The sequence below is a fragment of the Symphalangus syndactylus genome, chromosome 2, assembly GCF_028878055.3.
Source record: "Symphalangus syndactylus isolate Jambi chromosome 2, NHGRI_mSymSyn1-v2.1_pri, whole genome shotgun sequence".
NCBI lineage: Eukaryota > Metazoa > Chordata > Mammalia > Primates > Hylobatidae > Symphalangus > Symphalangus syndactylus.
Genome location: NC_072424.2, coordinates 33,308,095 through 33,333,554, shown reverse-complemented (window position 1 = coordinate 33,333,554; position 25,460 = coordinate 33,308,095). Strand labels below are relative to the sequence as shown.

General features: G+C 40.8%; 1 protein-coding gene across 1 annotated transcript in view; it reads left to right on the top strand.

Moving 5' to 3' along the window:
- SORCS3 (sortilin related VPS10 domain containing receptor 3) overlaps positions 1–25,460 on the top strand; it is a 639,289-nt gene that overhangs the window by 611,199 nt on the left and 2,630 nt on the right. The window contains exons 21-26 of the mRNA XM_055249892.2: positions 8,671–8,794; positions 10,348–10,460; positions 16,231–16,362; positions 18,600–18,699; positions 19,713–19,818; positions 25,171–25,331. Coding sequence (XP_055105867.2) covers positions 8,671–8,794; positions 10,348–10,460; positions 16,231–16,362; positions 18,600–18,699; positions 19,713–19,818; positions 25,171–25,331 — 736 coding nt within the window. The remainder of the gene's footprint in view (positions 1–8,670; positions 8,795–10,347; positions 10,461–16,230; positions 16,363–18,599; positions 18,700–19,712; positions 19,819–25,170; positions 25,332–25,460) is intronic.

Sequence of the window (25,460 nt, the reverse complement as noted above, 5' to 3'; positions counted from 1 at the left end):
CTAGAGGTGTTTATCTCCTGGAGGTTACATAATCTAAAATTTTGCTTCAAAGACCAGCAGATATACATAGTGAAAGAAAAAGAGAAAATTGTTTAGGGAGAAGTTAGAAAGAGGAGGATTTTAAGTTCATTTCTCCTGTGCAGATGTGAGAGTTTGGCTGTCAAGTCAGAGAATTCTGTCTTGTTCTAACTCATTTACCTGATGATTTTTTCTAAGAAACTTCTGTGTGCAAGAAGGGCAGTTCTTGACTGTTACCAACACAGTGATTTACTTAGTGGCCTGTGAGGAACGGAAGACAAAATGTTTCTCTACAGCTCTATTTTTTTCTTTGAGTGCTGTTTCTAAGACCTGAAATGCCATGCAGTGTCTAATAGGTAGTTGATTAAAAACGGATAAATGAACAAAGCAATTTGGGATTCTAGTTTATACTTCTATAATAATTATCTGTGTTAAATTGAATGAGTCACTTGAGTTTGTATCAATTTCTCTAAAGCAAGGATACTATTATATGTAATATATGAACATGACTTAGTTATTATTTGAAATCTACTGTGTATCTCTCTGTCTCTCCACTTTTCTATCAATCAGTCAATGTATCTATCTATCTATCTACTACCTACCTCATATATATTATGCCATATTATGAGAGGGCATTTTTAAATTACATATTGGCATTATAGTTTTATGTTTTTTAATTAATGGTGACAAGAGGTATTTCCTTGGTTAGGAATTTTTAATCCAAAAGCTTGAGCATGAAATACTGCACAAATACCCAGGTCCCAGAGGTCTTACTAAGTGGTTTTGTTCCCAAAGAACCAAGAGAATGACAATACATGAGAGGCAGTAGAATAGAGTGGTTGCAGAACAAGACAAACCTAGGCTGGAGTCCAGACTGAATCTTCTTTGCTGTATGCCTTTAGTGAAGTCAAACCATTTAATTTCTTTGAGTCTCAGTTTTATTGTTTGTAATGTCTGAGTAATAACAGTAGTATCTATGATCAAGTATTGCTGCAAGGATTAAGTAAAGAAAGGCATAGAAAGTGTTTAGAACGCATCGGAGCATTTGGAAGTATTAGTCACTGTTGTGCCCATCATTTGCATCAATAGCATTTGTATTTAGGTTAAAAACCTGACTTGGTTCCACAGATTACACTCCAATTTCTAAAAATGTTTACTTGGTCCATTTGAAAGAGGTGCATTTTCAGTGCAGTGCTATTTGCTAACACCATGCCAGAAACACATCAAGATGGCCATGGTCCCCAGTAGTTGATCCAGTGAGCACTATACTTGGCTGGCAAATGAATGAAATGTCTCTGCGTATATGGGGAGTGCCGTGATTTTAGAGCTGTTTGGTTCCCTTTGACTAGCAAACTGACCTGTAAAAGGAACTAATACTAATTTTGAGCATACATTTCTGGTACTCATTGTGTGCTGGTCTCTTCATACACATTATTTTATTGTTATCAGAACATCACTGATGAAATAGAAATTATCCTATTTTACAGAGAATACAATTAAGGAAATAACCTTGGAAGGTGATGATTTATGGCTGTTTTATGTGTTTGTGTTTCTGTGACTAGGTTACTATGTGAGTAGTTAAATTAAATCATCCTACTGATAAGAGTGAATTGGCATCCTGCCTTTATAATCAGACTTTTGCTTGTTGATATTAGGGATAGAAAAACACATATGACATTCTCCATACCTTCAAGGAGATTATATCCCCAATAAGAAAGCACAATGAGCACATATGCAATAATTGACAAGCAAATATGTTGTATAAGCAAACAGAAAAGAGCAAGAATTTCTGAAATCCAACTGTAGGCTCATGTGCCTACAAATCTATCAGTGGGCAATGTGAAATTCCATCAGCACTTTTGTGGATCTTTTTTAAGAGCCTGTAGTTTGTGCTACATGTTGTGTGGAATGCAAAGCAGTGTAAATTCCATTTGTTGCTTTCAAGAAACATGTAATCTATTTGAGAATATGAGGCTAAAATTCAAGAATAGATAAAAGCAGGTATGCAATAGGAATGTAAAATTACTGGCTAAGTCAAGCAGCCTAGGGAGTGATGGATATGCAGACATTGTTGGTCATGGAGTGAGTCATATACAAAGTTGAGCCTAAGCTGACATGGAAGGAGCAGTAGAATTGAGGCAGAGAGGAAAGAGGGATTTTTGTGTAGAGGTTAGGCTTTGGGGATGATAGACTAATTCAGCCAAAGTTAAAGGATTCATTTGGGCAGAAGTTGGAGAAAACACTGAAAGGTGAGAAGATAGATGACAGATGGCTTTGAATGATAAAAATTGATGCTTTTGCTTTTGTCACAAAAATTCTGATTTAGGGCAGCGTGATATAAGATAGAACCAGATTCATGGACAGTGATACTTTAGACAGATACTGTCAAAGAGTTTTTGGATGTATTTAAGTGTGTATGTTTGTGTATCTGTATTTAAGGGAAAGTGCTTTTTTAACCTGCGACTTTTCACGTTAGTCCCATAGGCATAAAAGTATGGGAGTTTTGATTTACTACCTTCAACTATTTATCATCTTTTCCCACCTATTACCACCAGTCATTTTTCTCCATTAAAAACACACAAAGACAGGCCGGGCCCGGTGGCTCAAGCCTGTAATCCCAGCACTTTGGGAGGCCGAGGCGGGCGGATCACGAGGTCAGGAGATCGAGACCACGGTGAAACCCCGTCTCTACTAAAATACAAAAAAAGTTAGCCGGGCGTGGTGGCGGGCGCCTGTAGTCCCCAGCTACTCGGAGAGGCTGAGGCAGGAGAATGGCGTGAACCCGGGAGGCGGAGCTTGCAGTGAGCCGAGATTGCGCCACTGCACTCCAGCCTGGGCGACAGAGCAAGACTCCGTCTCAAAAAAAAAAAAACACACAAAGACAAAGGAATAAAGCCAAATAGTATCTATAACTATCACTTTAGCTTTAAACTCTAGTTTACTATATTATTTGGCTTTATTTCTTTGCTTTATTTCTTTAATAGCGTCCATAGCTACTAGTTTAGTTTTAAACTAAACTAGTGAATAGAACCATGAATTTGGTTCTTATATCACTAGTTTAGTTTAGTTTAGTTTTAGTTTAAAACTGGTACCTATAGATAGTATTTTGCTTTATTTCTTTGTATGTTAAGATTTTGTAGTTAAGATTTTATGTAGTTCTAAACATGGTAGATCCACAATTATATATCCAGTCTTTGTACTTCATATGATGAGCACTTTGCACACATTACTATATAATCTGCTGAAGGTTATAAATAAGGCAAGCATAGTGACTGCATAGTCTGTCTAATTTGGGACTGGCAGCTGTTATCAAGGTATGCATTTTAAATTGCGGAGATTTTAGAGTGTACGATATTAACTTGACTTACTGTGTCTGGGAAACTGATGTAGGCTGCATCCAAAGATTTCCCTGCAGCCTGCTTAGTTCCATTAGTCAAGTGGAAATCTCATAACTAAATAGTCACACAGAGCTTTGTCGATTTCTTGCCAGGCTCAGTGGGATAATATGTGACCTGTCGCACATGAGGGATTCTCTGTGGGGAGGAATGTAGCTCACAGCCTAGGCAGGACATGAGGTATTTTTCCAAGGGGCCTCATTGTGGGCTGGCTCTGTAGATTGGATGAAGCACAGAGACAGAGAAGTCAATCAGCTGCCTGTTGGATTTGTGGGGCTCTGAAAGGCCAATTTGCTGGGATTAACAGAGGTCTGGCTTAATAAATGTGTCTGCTTGCCTAATATATTTGAGTAAATGAACCTTAAAATACTTGATTTAATTTAGCATTGGGCACCAGATATCAGTGGCTGATGAAGAACTCAAGAATCCTGTTGAGTGTTCCAGCTTTGCAAGGAAGGTGAAATCAGCCATGCTGCCGTAACAGCTGACGAGAAACAAAAGCAATTTTGAAAACAAAATTAGCTCCTGCCATTTCCCCAGCACAAGAGTGTGTGGCTTGCCACCTGGGGACCAAGTGTTCCCATTCAGCACAGTTTGTTTGCTGTGGCTCAGTGCCCTGACTGGCTGGCAGGAGGGCACATACTCTCTTACTTCACATGGCATTCCCTTTGCCCTGCATCCCTGCACCCTTGCCGGGCCCTGGATCTCCTAGGGAAACAGCCAGATGGAGACAAGATCAAATCTGCTAGGACAGGAGGAATTCCATTCCTCTCAAAAGAGATTCCATTGCCCAGGATGGCACCAACCAGCTGAATCTTAAGAAGAGACGGCAGAAAATGAGAGAGGGCCATGTATACTACTGAGAGCTGAAGAAGATGAGCTGGAAGTAGTGAAGATTCTCTAAAGAGAAAACTATTATTAACAGAGAAAAATGCCTGGTGGTGATAGGTGGGAAAAGATGAGAAATAGCTGAAGGCAGTAAAACAAAATGGAAAGCTGAAAGAACCGTGCAGTGAACATCCACATACATACCACCTGTAGTATATCATTAATATTTGCTATGCTTCTTCTATCACATGTCTATCTGTCCATCCTTCTGTATACATCCATTAGTCTATCTTGTTGCTTTATTCATTTCAAAGTAAATTTAAGACACCTATATTCTTTGTCCTAAATGATTGAGCTTGCAAATCATTAACTATAGTTGAATATTTCTTTACACTTTTACCCCTGTGGGGGTATAAATCCTATCAACAATGGAATGCAAAATTCAACAGCGTGTACTTACTGAGTTTTGGAAAAGACATTAAACTGTGTAATCCAAACTTCCTGAAAGTCCTTTCATGCCCCGTCTAAGTCAATTTCCAGCCCAGTCCCCCTTCTCAGTCAATCTCCATCCCAATCTCCAGAACCAACCACTATTCTACTTTTTCATCATAAATTAGATTTGCTGGTTTGGGGATTTATCCATACTGATTATACACAGACATATATACACATACAAACACTGATTTTATATATATATATATATATATATCTCAGTATGTATTTATTTCCTACTAAATTTCCTACAATTCCTGGGCCGTTTCCTGTTTTGGGCTGCTATGAATAAGCCACTATGAACATTTATTTTGTTGTTTGTATACTTGTGTCTTCTTTTCTCTTGACTAAATTCTTAGGGTTGCAGTTGTCAAATCATAAAATATACATATGGTACAACTGATGGAGGATTTTTCTTGGCCCCTTCACTGAACTTGCAGCAGGGGCGCTCCCTCTACCCGGCCCACCTGTCCACCATTCTCAACCCCTTGTGGGAGGGAGCATGTGAGCGAGTGTGTGCGGGATCTGGCCAGACACTCCGGGTACTGACACAGGAGCAAGCTCCATGGAGGGCCCATGGCCAGACCAGGTGTGTCACCTCAGGGGGAACACAGCAGCCCCAGGTGGGGGTGCTTGCAACCCTGAAGCCCCAGAGAGGGTGTTACAGTGCTCCTTTAGCTCCACCATCTGCGGACAGTGGCATGTTAGCAGCTCAGTTGGCCCCTTGCCTTGTCATGTGGGGCAGCTGCCCTCTGCCACTGTGAGTAAAGGGCCAGTGTGACAGTCTTTCTGAGTATCCACATTTGGTGGGTCCTGAACTCTTGTCTGGCATCCAAGAAGAATGAGATCACATGGATGGTTGAAGGATGGTGAAGGCAGAGAGTTTTACTGAGCAATGAAAACAGCTTTCAGCAGAGAGGGGAGCTGGAGAGGGGACAGGAAGGTCAGGTCATCTCCTCCCTGACTTCAAGTCAGCCTGTCTCCTCCCAGAAGTTAGGCCATCTTCTTCTCTACCAACTGAGTCTGGGGTCTTTATAGGCACAGGATGGGGATTGTGTGCTGATTGGTTTGTGAATATGCAAAAAAGGATCAAGTGAAGACACCACTCGAAGGTGGGCATGACAGTGTAGAAAACCAACTAGGAAAGGGTAGGTATGTGTAAAATAGGGGAAGGATAGGGATCAATCAGAGAAAGTGTGCCAAACAGGAAGACAAGTTTTCAATCCAATCCAAAGATTTAACTTCTAACTTGGCTTTTGGGCTTTAAACTGTCTTTGGCTTGGAGGTGGGGTTTCACTTGGTACCTGCCCCTGTCTGCCTAGGCATTTGGCTGCCTCCTGTCACTGTCACACCACTTTGGAAAAATTTCTTGCAATTTCTTGTAAAACTAAACATTCTCCTAAATGGTTCTACCATTTTACATTTCCACCAAAATTCTATGAGTCCTAATTGTTTTGCATCTTCAATATTACTTGATATTATAATTTATATATATATAGCCATTCTGTTGGGTGTTTAGAGATATCTCATTTTCTTTTTAAAGAATGTAGCAAAGGTAATGAAGCAATTGAAGGTTTTCTGTTAGATAAGACCTGATGGGCTGACCAGTAGAAACTAGAAATTTTGCCTAAATCCATTTGTCAATGCAACAGATTCTGATTGCTGAGTCCTCACAGATCCTCTAACCCAAACCACTCATTTCACAGATAAAGAAGTAAGGGCCAGAATGGGGACAAACTTTGCCTAAGGATATTGATTCAAACAGTAACAGAGTGAGTTTCAAGTCACTGTTCTAATTATACTAGAAATGGTGACTCTGTGCCACACATATTGTTATTCCCTGATTCCATGGCCCCGATTGACATTTGCCATGCTCAGCCCGGCTTGACTTCAGTTCCCTTCTCCAAACAGGACCATAAACAGCCACTGTTGACCCTTTGGATTTTATATGCATGTCAGAACCTACTTAACACCTCATTTATCAACTAATTCAGAAGATCACACCCAGTCATAAATATGGGAAAGAATGCCTGAACTCTGAGGTTTGCCCTTAGTTAAGGGAAAGAGTATATCTCTTTGCACACTCCCTTTCTTCTTTCATTTACCAAGTAGAAAAGAAAATATGTCAGGTGCTTAGGACAGTATCTGTAATCCTGCCCAGCTCCAGCCATCAACCTGATCATAAAACAGAGCTATAGAATTTTAAAGCAGAAGAAATTAAATTATTGTTTCAAAGGCCAGTTGAAAATTCTGAGCTAGAAAGGAATTTCAGTATTACAGTAGGGACACCATCTGAAAGCTGCAGCTGGGAGCCTCTGCAGGGTTTTGTACACATGCATCCAGGCCATACATGGGTATGTTGTGAAGGACTGTCCTGCCCCTCTTAAAAGGCAGCTCTGTGCATCCACAGCTGGCTACATTGCTACTCTCCATCCTGCTGTTGTCCTGACACAAAGAGAGGAGAGGGAGTCTGCTCATCTGCCCCTGTGACATCTCTTTATCAGCTGCCCTAGATCAGCCTCCAACTGTTATGTCTTACTTTCCAAACAATAGAGATTTTGAGAGGGCACTGACTTTAAGATGCCCACTGAATAATGACTCATCAATCTGAAGATCTGTACTCTCTTCTCTCCAATAAGCATCTGCTTTTTAATCAAGATTCTTCTTTCCAGGAAAAAATATATATAATTAGAGCTGACCCTTGAACAACAAGGGTTTGAAATGTACAGGTCCACTTATATGTGGGTTTTTTTTTTTTTTTCAAGAAATACAGTCAGCCCTCCATATCATCAGGATCCACATCTGCAACCAAACTTAGATTGAAAATACAGCATTTGCAGAATGCAAGACCTGCAGATATGGAGGGCCTACAATGGGATTGGAGTATGCATGGATTTTTGTATACACAGGGGTCCTGGAATCAATCCTCTGTGAATTCTGAGGTATATCTGCATTCAATTTCTCTCTTCATCCTTGAGAAGTTCCTATCTGTTATGATTATTGGGGGAAAAAACAGAAAGAGAAAAAGATTAATAAATGATCACAAATATGTATGTGTGTATTTTCTAACCTATTAAAAATGATAAAAATGTCTTGTAATGGAAAACACAGATATAATAATATAAAAAGTCAGTAATCTGGAGGTGCATCTAATTTACATATATTTTCTGCTCTATGAAAGGCAATGTGCGACCAGGTGTAGTGGCTCACACTTGTAATCCTAGCACTTTGGGAGGCTGAGGTGGGTGGATTGCCTGAGCTCAGGAGTTCGAGATCAGCCTGGGCAACACGGTGAAACCCCATCTCTACTAAAATACAAAAAAATTAGCTGAGTGTGGTGGCATACACCTGTAGTCCCAGCTACTAGGGAGGCTGAGGCAGGACAATTGCTAGAACCCAGGAGGTAGAGGTTGCAGTGAGCCAAGATCGCATCACTGCACTCCAGCCTGGGCGACAGAGCGAGACTCTGTCAAAAAAAAAAAAAAAAGAAAAAAAAAGTGTGCTTAGTGTGGGCAATACAGAAGTAAATAACTCTGTGATCACTTCTCAGAAAGGTCTCATAATCCAGTGAAATATAGAATGAAAATATAAGTGACACCAGATATTGGAGGAGAAGGGAAATGATCTCCTATTCCCAAAGCCAACAGGGACAGGTTACAAAAGCTGTTTCTACTTTGCCCCAGGAGAAGGAGCAGAATGACATGCAAAATCCAGATGCCCAGTCTTCTCCTTATTTCTAGAATTTAACATTTTATAATGTGTTTCAAATATACTAATACTCTTCCTAGATACTGGAAGAATTATCACAGTTTTAAGAAACTGTATAAAGTTTTTTTTTTCTTTTCCAAGTTAGGATGACAGTCTGAGAATTTCAGGAAAGGAAGCAAGTTGATATTCCACACAAGACTGAATTGAGTATCGTTACTTCTTCTCGTAGCCTCTCATCACTTTGGACAGCAGCATTTCCTTCACATTCCTTGCAGAAGGAACCAACACCATCACAGTCCAGGTGGCTGCTGGGAATGCCCTCATCCAGGACACAAAAGAGATTGCAGTTCATGGTAAGCCCTGAAAATTGTTCTGTGATGCTCCTTCCTGCTCAGTTAATCTCCTCTGCCCACTCTCTCTACAATCATTGAGTGTGGTGGAAATTCCTCAGGCCCTGGGAAAATTACATAGGTCAACAGGAAGCTTCCAAACCTACCTCCGACCTAGAGATTGAGGTTATAAGAGACGTATACCACAAACAGGTATTCGTTGTCCCCTGTGTTATGTCTGCCTCACAACTTGTTTGGGGTTCTCATTAGACAAAGACACGTATCACAAATTGAAGGAAATGCAAGCTGGGAGGTATCTACAACATATATGCAGGACACACTCTTTGTGAGATGAGGACCAGCAATTTCCAAAAGTCAGGAGTCATGATCGCTGCCATGTAGGACTCATTGCTCAGTTGATGAGATGATCTCTATTCACAACAGATGGCTTTCTTGATTGTTGGAGATTTGAATATCATTGGCTGCAAAACTAGATAATAAGGCTAAGAATATAAGTTAGGACTAGGGCAGAAGGGTGGTGAATAGGACTACTATCCTGTTCTCAACCCTGGAGAACCACTCTTAAGTTTATTATAAATGAAAGTGCCTCTACTGCCATTTCACACAACCTCTCCCAGATCCCTAGACACAACCAGTATCACTGTGGTTTTTGTTTTTTTGTTGTTGTTTTTTTTTAGATTTATCATTACTAGTTTGATTTATTTAATGGTAATTGGTTTTCTGGTTTTACATTTCTTCATTTCATTTCTTCATTTCTTTTTTTTATTTATTATACTTTAAGTTTTAGGGTATATGTGCACAACGTGCAGGTTGGTTACATATGTAATGTAAATATCACTGTGGTTTTCTACAAAGTTGAGTGAAGGCTTAGGATCCTCTGATCAGATTATGTTCCTCCAGCCTCACACCAGGTAAATTCCTTTTCCTACCTCTCTGCAAACTTGCTTCTCAGGCTCTTCAAGGGGCACATGGAGGGTTTGTGTGTTTCTTTCAAAGTAAACATTTTAATTGTATTGTAAATTTTATACAGAAGCGTGCAGGGCACAAGTTTAGTTTTATGCATTACCACAAAGTGAATGCACTTGTATACTCACCAACCAGGTCAAGATACAAAGTTTCAACCTATTTTCTAATCCTCAGAGGCAGTTTCTAGCACAATGGGCAAAGGGATTAAGGAAGGAGAAGTGAAAAGACTCCATTCCAACCAAGCCCAAATTGTTAATGCTTTGTGTTGGCTCTGCATGGTACCACCTACAGTAGCAGACGTCTCCTTCTGGAGTTTCATATTTGTCTTTCATTTCAGATAATATACAGGAAGAAAGGCTTAAGATCTTAGACACTAACAAAACTGGTAGGAGCACAAATCTACTTCTAATCACCAAATTCTACTTCATTTCAGAAGTCAGGAAACAAGCTGAGAACGAGGAATTCAAGCAGAAGCCTGGTGAAAGAGTAGACCTTTTACCAAAAGCACAGTGGTGGTGGAGCTCCACACTTATCACACCCTCTCTCTTCTTACTCTCCCAGCCTCACTTGAACACTCTCTCTCCCTGCAGAATATTTCCAGTCCCAGCTTTTATCATTCTCTCCTAATCTGGATTACCACAATCCTGACATTCCTGAGTGGAGACAAGATATTGGCAATGTCATCAAGCGAGCTCTGGTTAAAGTAAGTTGGTTTTATCTTTGTTTAAGTTCTTGCAAATAAAGAAAAGAACTAGACGGTGTGGTCCACGATACATTGGCATGGATTGAAACTGCATTCCACAGTTAGATAGAGATTATTTCTCTGTAAAAAGAGAGAAAAGAGGCTGGGCGCAGTCGCTCACACCTGTCATCCCAGCACTTTGGGAGGCCAAGGCAGGCAGATCACTTGAGACCAGGAGCTTGAGACCAGCCTGGCCAACATAGCAAAACTCTCTCCACTAAAAATACAAAAATTAGCTGCGTGTGGTGGCGCACACCTGTAATCCCAGCTACTCAGGTGGCTGAGGCATGAGAATTGCTTAAACCGGGGAGGTAGAGATTGCAGTGTGCTGAGATTGCACCATTACACTCCAGCCTGAGTGACAGAGCAAGACTCTGTCAAAAAAAAAAAAAAAAAAAAAGAAGAAGAAGAAAGAATTATAGGATTAAAGAAGGAGGAAGAGAAGTATAAAAGAGAGTCTAGTTCAATATTTGAAGAAGGAAACTGGCCCAATGTTTATTATGAATTTGTTTGAGATAGACTTGATCCCTTTAATGCACTAATGGATGGACCACTCACTGAGTTGTTGCTAATATTATGCACTTGTCTGGCTCTTTGTTCACCAAGAGGGTCTTCTTAACCAAACATTTATTCTCACAAGACTACCATTGGCCACAGATTGCACTCAGAAGGCTACAGGCCAGGAAACAGTGCATTCCAGCAGGGTAATAGAATTACAGAGTTAATCGAAGGTCAAATTTGCCTTAGAGAAAGTAAAAGGGTTTTGTTAAACATTTTCTCAGAGGTAGGCACTAGAATATGTTGATGAATAAAACATGGTCAATTGAAATGTAGAAATAAGTCTAATGTGTAAGCAGCTCTAAGCTAGAGGCATGGCCAGCATCTCTATGGGGCAGAGAGAACAGCATGATTCACGCTATCCAGGGACATGAAGACTTGGCACAGATTTGCAACTCAATAGATACTTGTTGAACTCTTGGAACGTCTTTGGAGAGAATACTTGAACTGTGTTTGCAAGGATAAATGTCAGTTAACAGGGGCAGGATGGTGTTTGAATGAGCAGCATGTACAAAGTCATGGACTATAAAGAGTACAGCACACTTTGGGAGGCCGACACGGGTGGATCACCTGAGGTCAAGAGATCGAGACCATCCTGGCCAACATGGTGAAACCCTGTCTCTACTAAAAGTACAAAAACTAGCTGGGTGTGGTGGCATGTGCCCATAGTCCCAGCTACTCAGGAGGCTGAGGCAGGAGAATCACCTGAACCCAAAAGGCAGAGGTTGCATGAGCCGAGATATTGCACCACTGCACTCCAGCCTGGTGACAGAGTGAGACTCCATCTCAAAAAACAAACAAACAAAAAAAAGAGTACAACATATTTGGGAAATGGCAAAGAGTTTGGTGTAGCCAGTCTGTAGGTTATAAGGGCAGGTGCAGCTAAAATTGAGCTAGGATGGTTATGTCATACTGTGTAGGGTTTGAGAGACCAACAGAAGCTTTCATCTATTCTGTAGGCACTGGGAAGTATGAAAAGTATTCTTTTTTTATTTCAGTAAGAGAATAGGTTTATATGTCAGTAACCCATTCTGGTAGCAATGCAGAGGATAAGCTGAGGTAGGAAGGGAACATCGCTGGGGAGACATTTCACAAAAGGTGACCAGCTAAAAGACCACTGCAGTTATCTAGGCCAGAAATATAAGGTGCTCCAGAAAAAGAGGCAAAGGCTACTTAAAAAGTTGAACAATAGAATTGGTGACTAAGGAAATGTAGTGTGGGTGAGAGGGAGAGAGAAATTCTCTGATGACAAGAGCCAGTAGGAGATGGCCTTACATTAATCAAGATGGGGACTATGTAGGAGAAACACACTTGGGAAACAATAATGATTTGACTTTTAATATAAGTCTGGAGCACGTGAGAAACACCTGGGTGAAGATGACCAGGAAGGTTGAAAATATGGATCTGAAGATGAAGCAGAGGTTCATGCTGGAGGGAGAGATGTAAGAGAAGAGGCTGTGGAGGTTGTTAGGCTCTCCAAAGAGGAGCTGGGGGACAAGGCAGACACACTGCTGGTGGTTCCCCAAGGCAGAGGAGAAAGATCCAGGAAGGACATGGAGAAGGAGCTGACAGATAGGAAGAAGAATAAATAGAAGAGAATGACATAGGAGCATTCCTGTATGGAGTGGTCTGTAAGAGTAACTACACTTCAAATCTTTTTACAAAGAGATTGTTCATAGAAAGAGATGAGAATGAGGGCTGGGCGTGGTGGCTCATGCCTGTAATCCTAGCACTTTGGGAGCCGAGGCAGGTGGATTGCCTGAGCTCAGGAGTTTGAGACCACCATGGGCAACACAGTGAAACTCCATCTCTATAAAAATAAATAAAAAAAATTTATCCTGGCATGGTGGCACATGCCGGTAGTCCCAGCCACTCAGGAGGCTGAGGCAGGATAATTGCTTGAACCCAGGAGGTGGCAGTTGCAGTGAACTGAGATTGCTCCAGTACACTCCAGGCGACAGAGTGAGACTCCATCTCAAAAAACAAACAAACAAAAAAAACAAAGAAAAAATGAGATGAGAATGAGACTGTTATGTATGCCGTGTTAGTCTGTTTGGGCTGCTATAACAAGGTTCCATAAACTGGGTGGCTTATAAACAACAGAAGTGTATTTCTCACAATTCTGGAGGTGGAGAAGTTCAAGATGAAGATGCTGGCAGATTTGATGTCTAGTGAAAGCCTCTTTGCTTATTCATAGGCAGAACCTTCTTGCTGTGTCTTCACATGGTGGAAAGGGCAAGGTGGCTCTCTGGGGTCTCTCTTTTTTTTTTTTTTTGAGACACAGTCTTGCTGTCGCCCAGGCTGGAGTGCAGTGATGCGATCTTGGCTCACTGCAGGCTCCGCCCCCCGGGGTTCACGCCATTTTCCTGCCTCAGCCTCCTGAGTAGCTGGGACTACAGGTGCCCGCCACCACGCCCAGCTAATTTTTTGTATTTTTAGTAGAGACGGGATTTCACTGTGTTAGCCAGGATGGTCTCGATCTCCAGACCTCGTGATCCGCCTGCCTCGGCCTCCCAAAGTGCTGGGATTACAGGCGTGAGCCACCACGCCCAGCCTGGGGTCTCTTTTATAAAGGCACTATTCCCATTCATGAGGGCTCCACCCTTATGACCTAATCACCTCTCAAGGCCCCACCCTGATACCATCACACTGGATATTAAGTTTTGACAGATGAATGGGGGTGGGGGGTGCAACAACATTCAGATCATAGCATATGTTTTTGGTTGCAAGGCATCCAGAATTGGGTTGTATTATGTATGGTTACGTTCATTAAAAACATACTAGCTTTTTAGGAAATAACTTGGTAATTGCAATAATAATAATCAGTCCTGTCAGTTGATTCTCAGGCCTCAAATCTCACAAGGACCAATCACTCGTATGTCCCTTTGGAGGGTTAAATGAATCTGTATACACCGCTCCAAGGTCGCTCTAAGGGCCTTGATGGACTGACACTCCCTGACATTGTTCTTTCCTGAGACAGAGGGTCACACCAGTCAAGGCACTAATAAACTCACCACCCTGCCCCTTCACTGCCCTGGGTGATTCTCTGCATTTCGCCCCTTAGTCTGGCCTCCTGAGACTGGCTTTAAGGTTAGGCAAAGGCACCCAGCCTTATGGACTTGTGCATTAGGACTTGATGCTACTCAGGATCATGCTTTGAAAGGATGCTGAGGCATCTAGCTAACCACCTCAGGGTGTTAAGAGGATGCCTCCCTGGTTGGTGGACTCATTAGGCTTCTGACTGCTACTTCTTACTTCCCTGCAGGCTGGCTCTTTCACTTTTCTTTATCACATCCCTGAGAGTTAACTCCAATCCATAAGCCTAATTCCAAATAGGAATCAGAGCTGAGCAAATGGAAAACAACCAACCCCTCTGCTTCTGTTCAGTCTAGCAACTATTTATTGAATTTTTACTCTGTGTCAAGCATTCTTTGGAACAGTGAGACCCCAGACAGAAATATCTGGGCAATCACACCGTAAGAACCTGTATTAGTCCATTCTCAAACTGCTATACCCGAAACTGGATAATCTATAAAGAAAAAAGATTTAACTGACTCACAGTTCTGCATGGCTGGAGAGGCCTCAGGAGACTTAACAATCATGGCGGAAGGCATCTCTTCACAGGGTGACAGGAGAGAGAAGAGTGGCAGCACGAAGGGGGAAAAGCCCCTTATAAAACCATTAGCTCTCATGAGAACTCACTATCATGAGAACAGGATGGGGGAACCACCCCCAGGATTCGATCACCTCCACCTGGTTCCTCCTTCAACCGCTGGGAATTCTGGGGATTACTATTCAAGGTGAGATTTAGGTGGGGACACAAAGCCTAACCATATCAGGATCTATCTGAGAAAAGACTGCACCAGACAGATGTAATCATGTGTCACGGTGGACATGAGCTGTATCTCTGAAATGCAGTGGACATGGTCATTTGGAGGTGTTTGGGGCAGGAGGCTAACGTGGAGGAGATCAGTGCAGGCAGAGATAGTCGGGGGCACTTTGGAGGATGGGGGTATTTCACCTGATTCACAAATTATATATTTGGATTGGCAGAATGATGTTCTGGATAAAAGATCTTCAGGAGACGCATAGGAAAGAACAAGCTTACCCTTCACGGGGAGAACTCAGCATCCTGTTTTCTTTAAAAATTTGCCTTCAGACAGAAGCTTACTTTTAAGTTTTTATCACAAAAGCGATATCATTCTTTTACTAAACACTCAGGAATAGAAAAATTCACTCGTATTCTCAGCCTCTTAACAACGTTTAGTATTTTGTAATTTTTTTCTTTAATACATTTGTATTTTTATAGAGTTGTAACCAAAGAAATATAAGGAAATAGATTGGAATGCAGCTATCATAAGTATTTTTCTGTGTTGTCTCATAGTACTCATTATCATCTTAATGGTGGCATAATATTCTATCAGGTGATTATACCAGTATTTACTTATTTTTTTGAATACTGGAGGTTTTCCCATTTATTTACTATTATAAGTAATGTTATATTTTTTCCGGCATATGGCTTTTCCTATATTTTGGATCATGTCTTTAGAACAAACTCACCAAGTTACAGTTACTGACTGAAGGGTATGAATATTTTTATGGCCTTTAAATTAAGTCTTTCAGAAAACAAATTGGCAATATGTATCAATTTCTAGCACTGCCAGTGCCAAATGAGGGAACTTCCTTCACTGCAGTCTTACCAATATTAGCTATTACACTTTAAAAAAATCCTGCTTTAATAAGTGAAAGCAAGTATTGCTCAGCTTTCTTTAAATTTGCATTTTCCCATGTTTGTTTATGACTTCTTTTTCCTCATTTGCACCCAACCTGTGTTTCAGCCAGAAGCTCTAGCCCTCATAGAAAAATGGAAAATATGAGAGGAACTTTTGCAAATGTTCCCAGCAAATAAAGTTTTAAAAATCATTTGTAATACAATTCTAGTTTCAGTAAAAATGTATGTAAGAGCAGAGGAGGTAGTGAAACTAATAATATTTTACCTAGCAGGTGTAAGGGAAAAACTGAAAGAAAGCCTGAATGTATATTGGAGCCTGTGCCTAAAAAGGGCATTCGAAAAACTCATATGAGCCGTCTGGCTGTGCACACTCCGCTCTTGTCATTGATTTGGGGAGGGCTGGCTCCTCCACAGCCTCTCTTTGTCTGAACATCTTTGCAGGTAACCAGTGTCCCAGAGGACCAGATCCTCATTGCCGTGTTTCCTGGCCTTCCCACTTCAGCAGAGCTTTTCATTCTCCCACCCAAGAACCTGACAGAGAGGAGGAAAGGCAATGAAGGGGACCTGGAACAAGTAAGTGAAAGTAAATCTGGCTGGGACCCTTGCCTGCACCCTACACCCTGAGAGGGCACAAAGCTGTTTTCAGCCAGAAAGGGAGACAGGCTGTCTTCCATTGCCCCAACAGCCAAGGTTTTGAAGAGCAGTCACCCTTACCCAGAGTAAATACAGGTGCAAATAGACTGGAGCATTCAGCTCCTCAGGAAGGAATGGCACCCCTAGCATTATTCCTTCCAATGTCTGACATCCCTGTGCCAGCTCATGTCTCCCTCCCAATGACTCTTCCTGGGATACAGGGGAAGGGGAGCAGGAGAGAGAGAGAGAGAGAGAAACAGAGAGAGAAAGAAAGGGGGGAATTTGAATTTCCTTGTTTATTTCTGGGACTGTGTGCCTCTTGTCTTTAAACTTCACTGGCCCCTAAAGATCCTGGCCAATTTTAGGCTCTCCTTCTGGGGAGAAAATGAACTGCTTTCAAACACGATTTTTTGGAGAGGGATGTATTGCCTCTCTTTGCTTTAACTAAGGAAGCAACATTTCCAAAAGGGATTGTGATTTACTGTTCTTATCAAATGGGCATATAGAACTATACTGTGATCTGCACACTGTCCTGGAAGTAAAGGGGATGGCAGGACTGGCGTTTCTCCTTTTCATCCTCTAATCCCCCTGGGGTCTTAATGCCTGCACTGTTTCACCATTCCTTTCTTTCTCATGATGCTAAGTCAGGTGAAATAGAAATAAGTGAGCATGAGGCTGCAGAAAATCGGCATGAATCACACACATTTCCTCTCATGTGAGGTAATCGTTGTACAGACATATTTTGTGTCCCTGTGATACTCACTGGCCGTCACCTCATCCTTACTTACAGCCATCCACAGACCTTGAGCAGTACAGATGTGATTGCAGTTTCTCTGAGAAATAATTTCTTGCATTGCAGGGTTGCATATTGAAGTTGGCCAGAAATAAATTTAGCTTTTTAATGCATACATCACTTTAACAAGACCTCTTTATTCTGAAATAGCAAGTGGCATGTGTGAACTATATTTGGAAGCTACAATATCCATCCATTTAGATAAATAGGTAATTACAGTGATGAATAGCAGCTGTGATATTAAGGCGCATACAATGAGATAAGAGTTAGGGACAACAGCCTAAGTCGGCCTCAGCTTTCATGTGGGAATTACAGAGTGATTAAATCGATGTTATGTGTTCTGAGACTTGCTAGGGAAAAGTAAAGAACAAAAATTATCCTATAAAAAGGAGGCAGCTTCTGCTTTGATATTTGCTTCCCATTGTCTCTAAGATAGAAAACACAGAGGAGTGGGCTGGGAGTATATGTACCTGCTTTAATCCTGGCAGGGGCCTACATCCCCTGTGTGTATGACTTGATCAGATTACGGAGCTAATGACGGGTTGAACTTCTTTCATCAGAACCCATAACAGGTCTTTTTAGAGTGTTATAAAGCCATGGATAAAAGAGCAGTGAACTAGGAGTTGAATGAAACTCCTATGTCTATTATAGCTCTAATTCACCAGTGACTGTAGGCATGCCTCTTTCTGTCTCTCACTCTCCTCTCCAGAATAAGCAAATATTACCATCTATAGTTGTCCCTCAGTATACACAGGAGTATGGTTCTAGGACTTCTGATATACCAAGTCTGTGCATCTTCAAGTCCTGCAGTTGGCCCTGCAGAACCTGCATGTAAGAAGTTGGGCCTCTGCAACATGGTGAAACCCCGTCTCTACCAAAAATACAAAAATTAGCTTGGTGTGGTGGCACGCGCCTGTAATCCCAGCTACTCAGGAGGCTGAGGCAGGAGAATCGCTTGAACCCAGGAGGGAGAGGTTGCAGCGAGTCAAGATCATGCCACTGCACTTGAGCCTGGCGATAGAGTGAGATTCCATCTAAAAACAAAAAAAAGAAGAAGAAGAAGAAGTAGTTGGGCCTCCGTATATGCAGGTTTCACATCCTGTGAATACTGTATTTTCCATCCACATTTTGTTGAAAAAATCCACATAGAAGTGGATCTGCTTAATTCAAAACTGTATAGTTTAAGGGTCAACTGTACTTCCTTGGTTTCACAAGGCTCCAAGGGCTGCGAGAACCAAATTGATAAATATATTCCACTATCTTATCCCTAATTGAACCATGGTGATTTTTTACCTATTGACCTTCTCCTTGGTTTCCTACCCCATGAGGGAGCATCATTGCATGTCACGTCACCCCATGCATCCTGTCTTTTTTTTTTTTTCAGATTGTAGAAACACTGTTTAATGCTCTCAACCAAAATTTGGTCCAGTTTGAGCTGAAGCCGGGGGTACAAGTCATTGTGTATGTCACACAGCTGACGTTAGGTGAGTGCCACTGGGAACTGGGAAAATGGGAAAGATGATCTGTTATCCCAGAGAGAAAAGGAGGAGAGACTCGTGAAACCCTGCTGCATAATGCCTGAAAGTGGCTTTGTAGAAGGGTCCTTTTTGTAGTTATGGTTCAGAAGGATTGGTCACATCAGTCACATTGTTCTGAAGGCATCTTGCAAGACTTTCTTAGGAGTAGCTTTGCCGTTGAATCCCTAGATGGTCTTGGAGAAAACCTACAATTTCCATGGGTCTTAGCCTTAGTCATTTGTTTGTTTGTATATTTCTTTATTTTGTCTGTGACAGTTGGGATTATATTGGATAGTCCTCTAGCTCTCTTCATTCATACGATTATCTGATTTTATGAATCTTGGATGGTAGGCCACAGAACTTTAAAACTCCCTTCTAATTTACACTGTGTGAGTCAAAGTAGAAAGAGGAACAAACTCTAGTTGGCTTATTTATGAAAAAATCTAAAAATCCATGTCCCATTGGGCATCTACTTTGGGCTCTCTGGGAGAGCCTGTTTACTAAATGGTTCTTAATAATGTAAGACTTTTCAAATGTGTAGGTCACGAATGTGCCCATCCAGTGGGTTTTTATCAGAACAGTGTAAAGGAAGAGAATGAAACACTGTATTAGTACTTAACCCAAAATTTCAAATGGGCTCCTTGTAATTATGGTGATAGGCATGCAGCCTATCTAAGAGAAAGAGCATTGGAGCCCTTATTCCACTCCCCTGAGCTGGACATACATTGTTCAATTTATACCAAGAACTAGCAAGTTTCCCCAGGCTGAACAGAGAAGTTTACTTTCCCTAAGAAGCTGTACTCAGGTACCATTGTCATCATTGAAGCCAGACTTTCTGCACCCAGATATCAGGCAGGGGAATTGGAGACTAGACATAAGGATGGAGATCAGTGGCCTCCTTCCTGCAATGAATACTCCCTCCAGCTAACAGCTTCCAAGTGAGCATATCTGTTCTTTTCCTTATCTGTTCTTCTTTCCAGCTCCATTGGTGGACTCCAGTGCTGGGCACAGCAGCTCAGCCATGCTTATGCTATTATCAGTGGTATTTGTTGGCCTGGCTGTGTTTTTGATCTACAAGTTTAAAAGGTATGTGCTATTATCACTCAATTTAGTAGTGGGGTTGGGGTCATTGCAAATGATTCTTCCTATAACTAACTTTACTAAACTCATCGCAAGAATGTGATTTTAAATTAACCTTGAACTTCTGTTTGACAATGGGTAAAAGCAAGAATGGTTGAGGGTCATAGATTAAATGGATTTGAGACTCTGAACTCTATCTATTATGATTTATAGGTATAATGAGTTAGGTAAATAAAGACTGGCCAATGAAATCAATTTATTATCTTCAAGAGAAGTGTAAGGGGTTTTCAAACCTCAAACTTCTAAAGTAAGGTCTTATATATTCAGAAGATCTTTTTATATGGATCAACATCCATTCAGGTGGTTAAATAGAGAAAATGCAGCTAAAATTTGATACACACATGTACAGACATCGATGCATTTTTTTATCTCCTGTTGCAGCTATTCAGCGTCTCTCTTTAAATTTGCATGCTAAACATATTCAACTATCATCCCTCTCCCTCTTTTTCCTATTCTAAAGGGAAATTGATTAGGAGAACAAAACTCCACATGTCTTGAGAAATTATTTTTGAAAGCCACAGAAGGGGTGGTATAACAAGATACTTATTAGAAACATAAAATTGAAATCAATAATTTTGTACTAACATTCAAGTTATAACTTCTACTAGGATGTATACTAATTAAGAGTATAAACTCTGAAATAAGACCCAGTTTTAACTTTTAGCATTTGTAACCTTGGGCAATTGCATTTGCCTCTCCAAGTCTTAATTTCTTCATTGGTAAAATGAGAATAGCAATAATATTTTATAGGTTTGCTGTATGATTTAAATGTCAAATGTGTGTAGGTGCCACATACTAAGTAATCAACAAAGCTATGCTATTATAAATAACAAAGCACATGTCTGCCAAAGATGCCCTCTGTGCCATAAACTGTCACATAATAGGCCCTCAGAAATTTTATCAGTGGCCTAGAAATGTGCTCCCTGGGAAGCCTGGGTAAAGTAAAAATGTCATTAATTAATGTCAGATGAGTTTGAAAGCCTCTTTTAGTCCTGGAGTCTTTCCAGGAACTAAAGATAATGCTTTTAGGTTTTGGTAGAGATCAGTGGTAAAGGTGCCTGACTCTTCCTGCCCCCCTTCTTCCTGCTTATCTCTCCTTTAGTGGCTATTTCATTTTCTTAAAAACACCAGTTTAATTCAATATACCTCTCAGCATTAGCTGCAGCAGCAGGAATTCTATCAACACCCTCCATGCTCTCTAGAAGGACAGAGTGAGATTCACCTTCCTACTCAATTTATAGACCAGTATGTGAGTTCATGTCCTCTTGGATCAAGATGTGTTAATGCACATACCCTTGTTCCCTTTGAAGGGTGGATAAAACCTTTATGTCACAAAGTGAGAAAAGGTTCAATATAGAAACAGCCTGGTTAAGGCAACACCCATTTATTTATAGATGTACTTCAATTATATGCAAAGAACATTTCACTTTTCACTCAGCCAAGAATTTGACTGTGAGGAAGCCTGGTGGTTGCTGGGCGTGACAATCAACTAAACCAAATGTCTCATCTCTGACTCCCAGAGCAGCATAGAAGTCCTGTAAAGAGTCTTTTGTGGCTTTTGTGTCAGGTCGATTCAAAGTAAGGATACTTAAATATCACTTATACTGTGACTTGAAAAACTTCTGCTTTGTTTTGTTTTGTTTTTATAAATGCTGTTAAACTCCTTAGACGGTCAACTTCTTAATGTAGGCATCTCAAAATGTGTACACTTTAATAACGAATCCATGCCAGGTAATGACATCTCTAAAAAATTCTACGTTTGTAGTTCCCAGGTATCAGCCCACCTTTTCTATGTCCCTGACAGTGAATCATGCAGCTGAGGCCACAGGAAATAAACTCCACTCAAACTGGACAATAGCAGCATCAGTTAAGAGTAACTAGTCATCAGTTAACCTTTACTTTTCTGGCTCCTTTTCCTGGAAGTTTCACTCCCAATGCTCAAGCCCTTTGGTTGAAATTCTGTTTTGGATTGTCTTTTATTTTTTTGGTCTCCTTTCCCCCACTCATCACATGGAACCCCAGTAATGGCAACATGAAGTGTGCCTGGCTTGCAACAAGTACAGAGGTCAGATTCCTAGCCCTGGATTCCCAGAGTCTCCTTTGCTTCTTTCATTACTAGCCAATAGAACTTTGGCAATGTTTAAAATGCTCTATCATCTGTACTGTCTAATACAGTAGCCAGTAGTCTGACTGAGGAACTGAATTTTAATTATATTTAACTTTAATTAATTTAAGTGTAAATAGCAACACCTGGCCATTAAACGCTCTGTTGAGCAGCACAGTTTAGTGTAAAGACATTTCTGTTTCTGTGTCCCGATCATTGGCCATACTGATTTTCCAGATCCAAAGCTTCCTCTCTGTAATTGCCAGTATTAACACATTAGGACATTCATTCATCCTACAAACATTTATTGAGTACTTCCTGTGTGCCAGGCACTGGAAATGATCTCAGTATCCCAAGTGGTCACTTGACATGGAAAAAGAGAATAGAATTACTATGAGTCCCAAGCTTCCTTTAAATGAATATCACCTGGCCTCTTGTAGTCTATCTTGCTCTTGGATAGTGACTGCTATTTTCTGATATCTCAAGTAATATAATTAAAAATCATCATGAGATGGCTTTTCTTTCTGAAGACTGTCTAACAAGAATTTCTTTCCATAACTGAAGATCTGCTTTTTCTCTATCCAGGAAAACATTTGAGCTTCTATATTCCTTCCAATCTTTTTTTAGTAGGGCTTTCCTTATAGTCCAAAGCCCACTTTGCTTTCTCTAAATTTCTTCCTACAGGCTTCTAACACTCATAATAGATGGATAAATAGATACAAACTGCAGTTGGGTTTTGTTTTTTGTTTTTAGAGGGAGACTTGAGCCTATCCATATTATTCCTCTTATTTAAACCTGTATGAATGTTGGTCCAAGACATGTCTCTTGATCTCTTCATTTCCCACATTCCTTGTATGCAGAAGTGGAGTTCAGACTTATTTTCTCAACAGTCCTACAAGCGGATGTGTTAAGAAATGAAAAGCAACTTGACGAATTTTTAAAATTCTGCAAATTGAGATACAAAATTTATTCTCTTCCAACCATCGATTGCAAAAAGATGAAAACTATGCCAGTTTTTAGATGTGCTATTTGGAAATTGAAATAAAGCGAATAATCTCTATAAGGGCAAGTTTATCCAAATCCTCATAGGTATTGTGAGCAAAGCAGGAAAGGGAAGGCAGTTGACTCTGGTTACAACTGTGAAGTACACAGACTTATGTGATCAGGAATGGTTTAACCACCCCCAGACCTAATAAATATTACAGTTGATCCCAACCTTCATGAGCAATATGTACTTTTATGATTGGGAGGAATCTAAGTTATTAGACTGTATTTTCATTTATATAAAAAAGAATATAAAGGCCAGCATTAATTTTTAATTATACCATATTTAGAGAGCCCAGTGTGCTGCCTCACATGGATGCTGTTCACTTTGGGTTCTTGTAAATTATATTAAACTGGCTTAGACCAGTAGGGGTCATGGGGACACCTCCTTTAATGTATGGAAAGCAAACATTAAAGACACGAAAACTGAATGTAAAAAATAATTAGAAGCAACTATGTGTTTTAAACCTATTTTCAGATTTTTTCTTCTGAATTAGCTGCAGGAAACCCGTATTAAGTGCTTCCACATTTTGCATCATTTGGAATTGGAGCAGATAGGGGAATGTAGAAGCTTGAGAATACCACTACTTGGCACAAGGACAACAAAGTGATTTTCCTTTAGAGTTGCATGGGATGTCCTGGATTAGGGTGGGTGTCCGATGTCGCAAGTTTCAGTGATATCTATGCTAGTAATTGGCTTTGTGAAATGTCTAAATGTTAGTCTAATTTCCCCATCCTTTGATGAGGTAAGAGGGGTCTCTTCTAGAAGTGATATTCTAAGATAAAAATACAATCTTTTTATTGATGAATATAGTATAGTAAAGTAGAAAGAGCACAGGATTTAAGGTAATTTATTCATTGATTCAAAAAATGCTTAATAAATGTTAACCATGTGCCAAACACTGTGCTAAGTCATGTGGATAGCAGAGAGGATAGAAAACATAGACCTTGCCTACATGGGGCTGTTAGTTTAGTGGGACAGAAAGACAGAAAACAAGTCAATAAACATTGCCTATTACATCACCCTAAACCAACACCATATTTATTTCTTACATAGGCAGTGTCCCATCATTACATGGTCAGGGGAAGCCTCTCAGAGATGACATGTAAGCCAAGCTCTGAGAAGAGCAGAGGGCAGTGCGTTACAGGCAGAGGGAACAGTTGGTTCTAAGTCCCCAAGATGTTGAAGGGCTGCTTCTATTAGAGTCTCATAACTCAAAATTTGGGTCTCCAAATGATTAGCAGCATCAGCATCACCTGGGAGCTTGGCAGAATTGCAGAATCTTAACCCATCCGGTCCAGACTTACCGAGCCACAATTCACATTTTAAGGAAGACTCTGGGTGATGCTTAAGCTTGTTAATGTTGGAGAAGCCCTGGATTAAAGGAATGCAAAGGAGTCTCCCGAGGCTGGAGCACACAGTGTGTGAGGAGATAATGAAGATGGGTCAGAAGATGAATGCCTCAAGAAGATTTCAGTGTGAAGCCGCTCACTTCTCCAACCCCAAGCTAGTCTGTCTTGTGTTTCCAAACCCCACCTACTACTTGTGTGTCTTTGAATGGAACTATTTAGCTTCTCTTAATCCTTAATCATCTCCAAAATCCAAAAAGAAGCTATTGTCATCCCCTTTGAACAGATGAGGAAACGATCCAAGTATTTAAGGTACTTATCCCGTAAGTGATGCTCTGAAAATTGTAGCAAAGGCTATGAATCTATTATTTCTTGACTATAAAAAAAAAGCCAATGTGGATTGATTAAATTAATGCAACCTTAGAAATAGGTGTCTTTTCACTCTGTACACACTTAGAGTCTCAAAGTCTAGCTCCTTTAAAAACTTAATACCAGGTAAATATTTATAGGGTTTTATTATCTAACTGCCTTTTTGTTTATACCTTCTTGTTTTTTACCCACAGGAAAAGGTGTATTCCTCAGGGAGTTCTATGGGCATCTGGGTTCTGGGCATCTGGGTTCCTGGCTTGCTTTGTATTCCTTGACCTCGTAGCCTCATTGTCTCTGGGGTTACCAATATCTTTCCCTGACATGGACCCTTCCTATTAATACTTCTTCCTCCCCTTATCCCCCAGGATTTCCAGCTGCCCAAGTTTGGCACACCTGTGATCTTAACCTGATTTTGCTCCTGTCCCATGTAGGAAAATCCCTTGGATTAACATCTACGCTCAAGTCCAACACGACAAGGAGCAGGAGATGATTGGGTCAGTGAGCCAAAGTGAAAACGCCCCCAAAATCACACTCAGTGACTTTACGGAGCCTGAGGAGCTGCTGGACAAAGAGCTGGACACGCGAGTCATAGGTACATGCTCCTGCTCCACTAAGCTCGTCTGTCCTGTGTCCTCTAAACACTCGCCTGCTTCATCTGTACTCCATACACTACTGGACTGGAGGGTGGGGACAAACAACTACCTACAGTGACAGAATCATG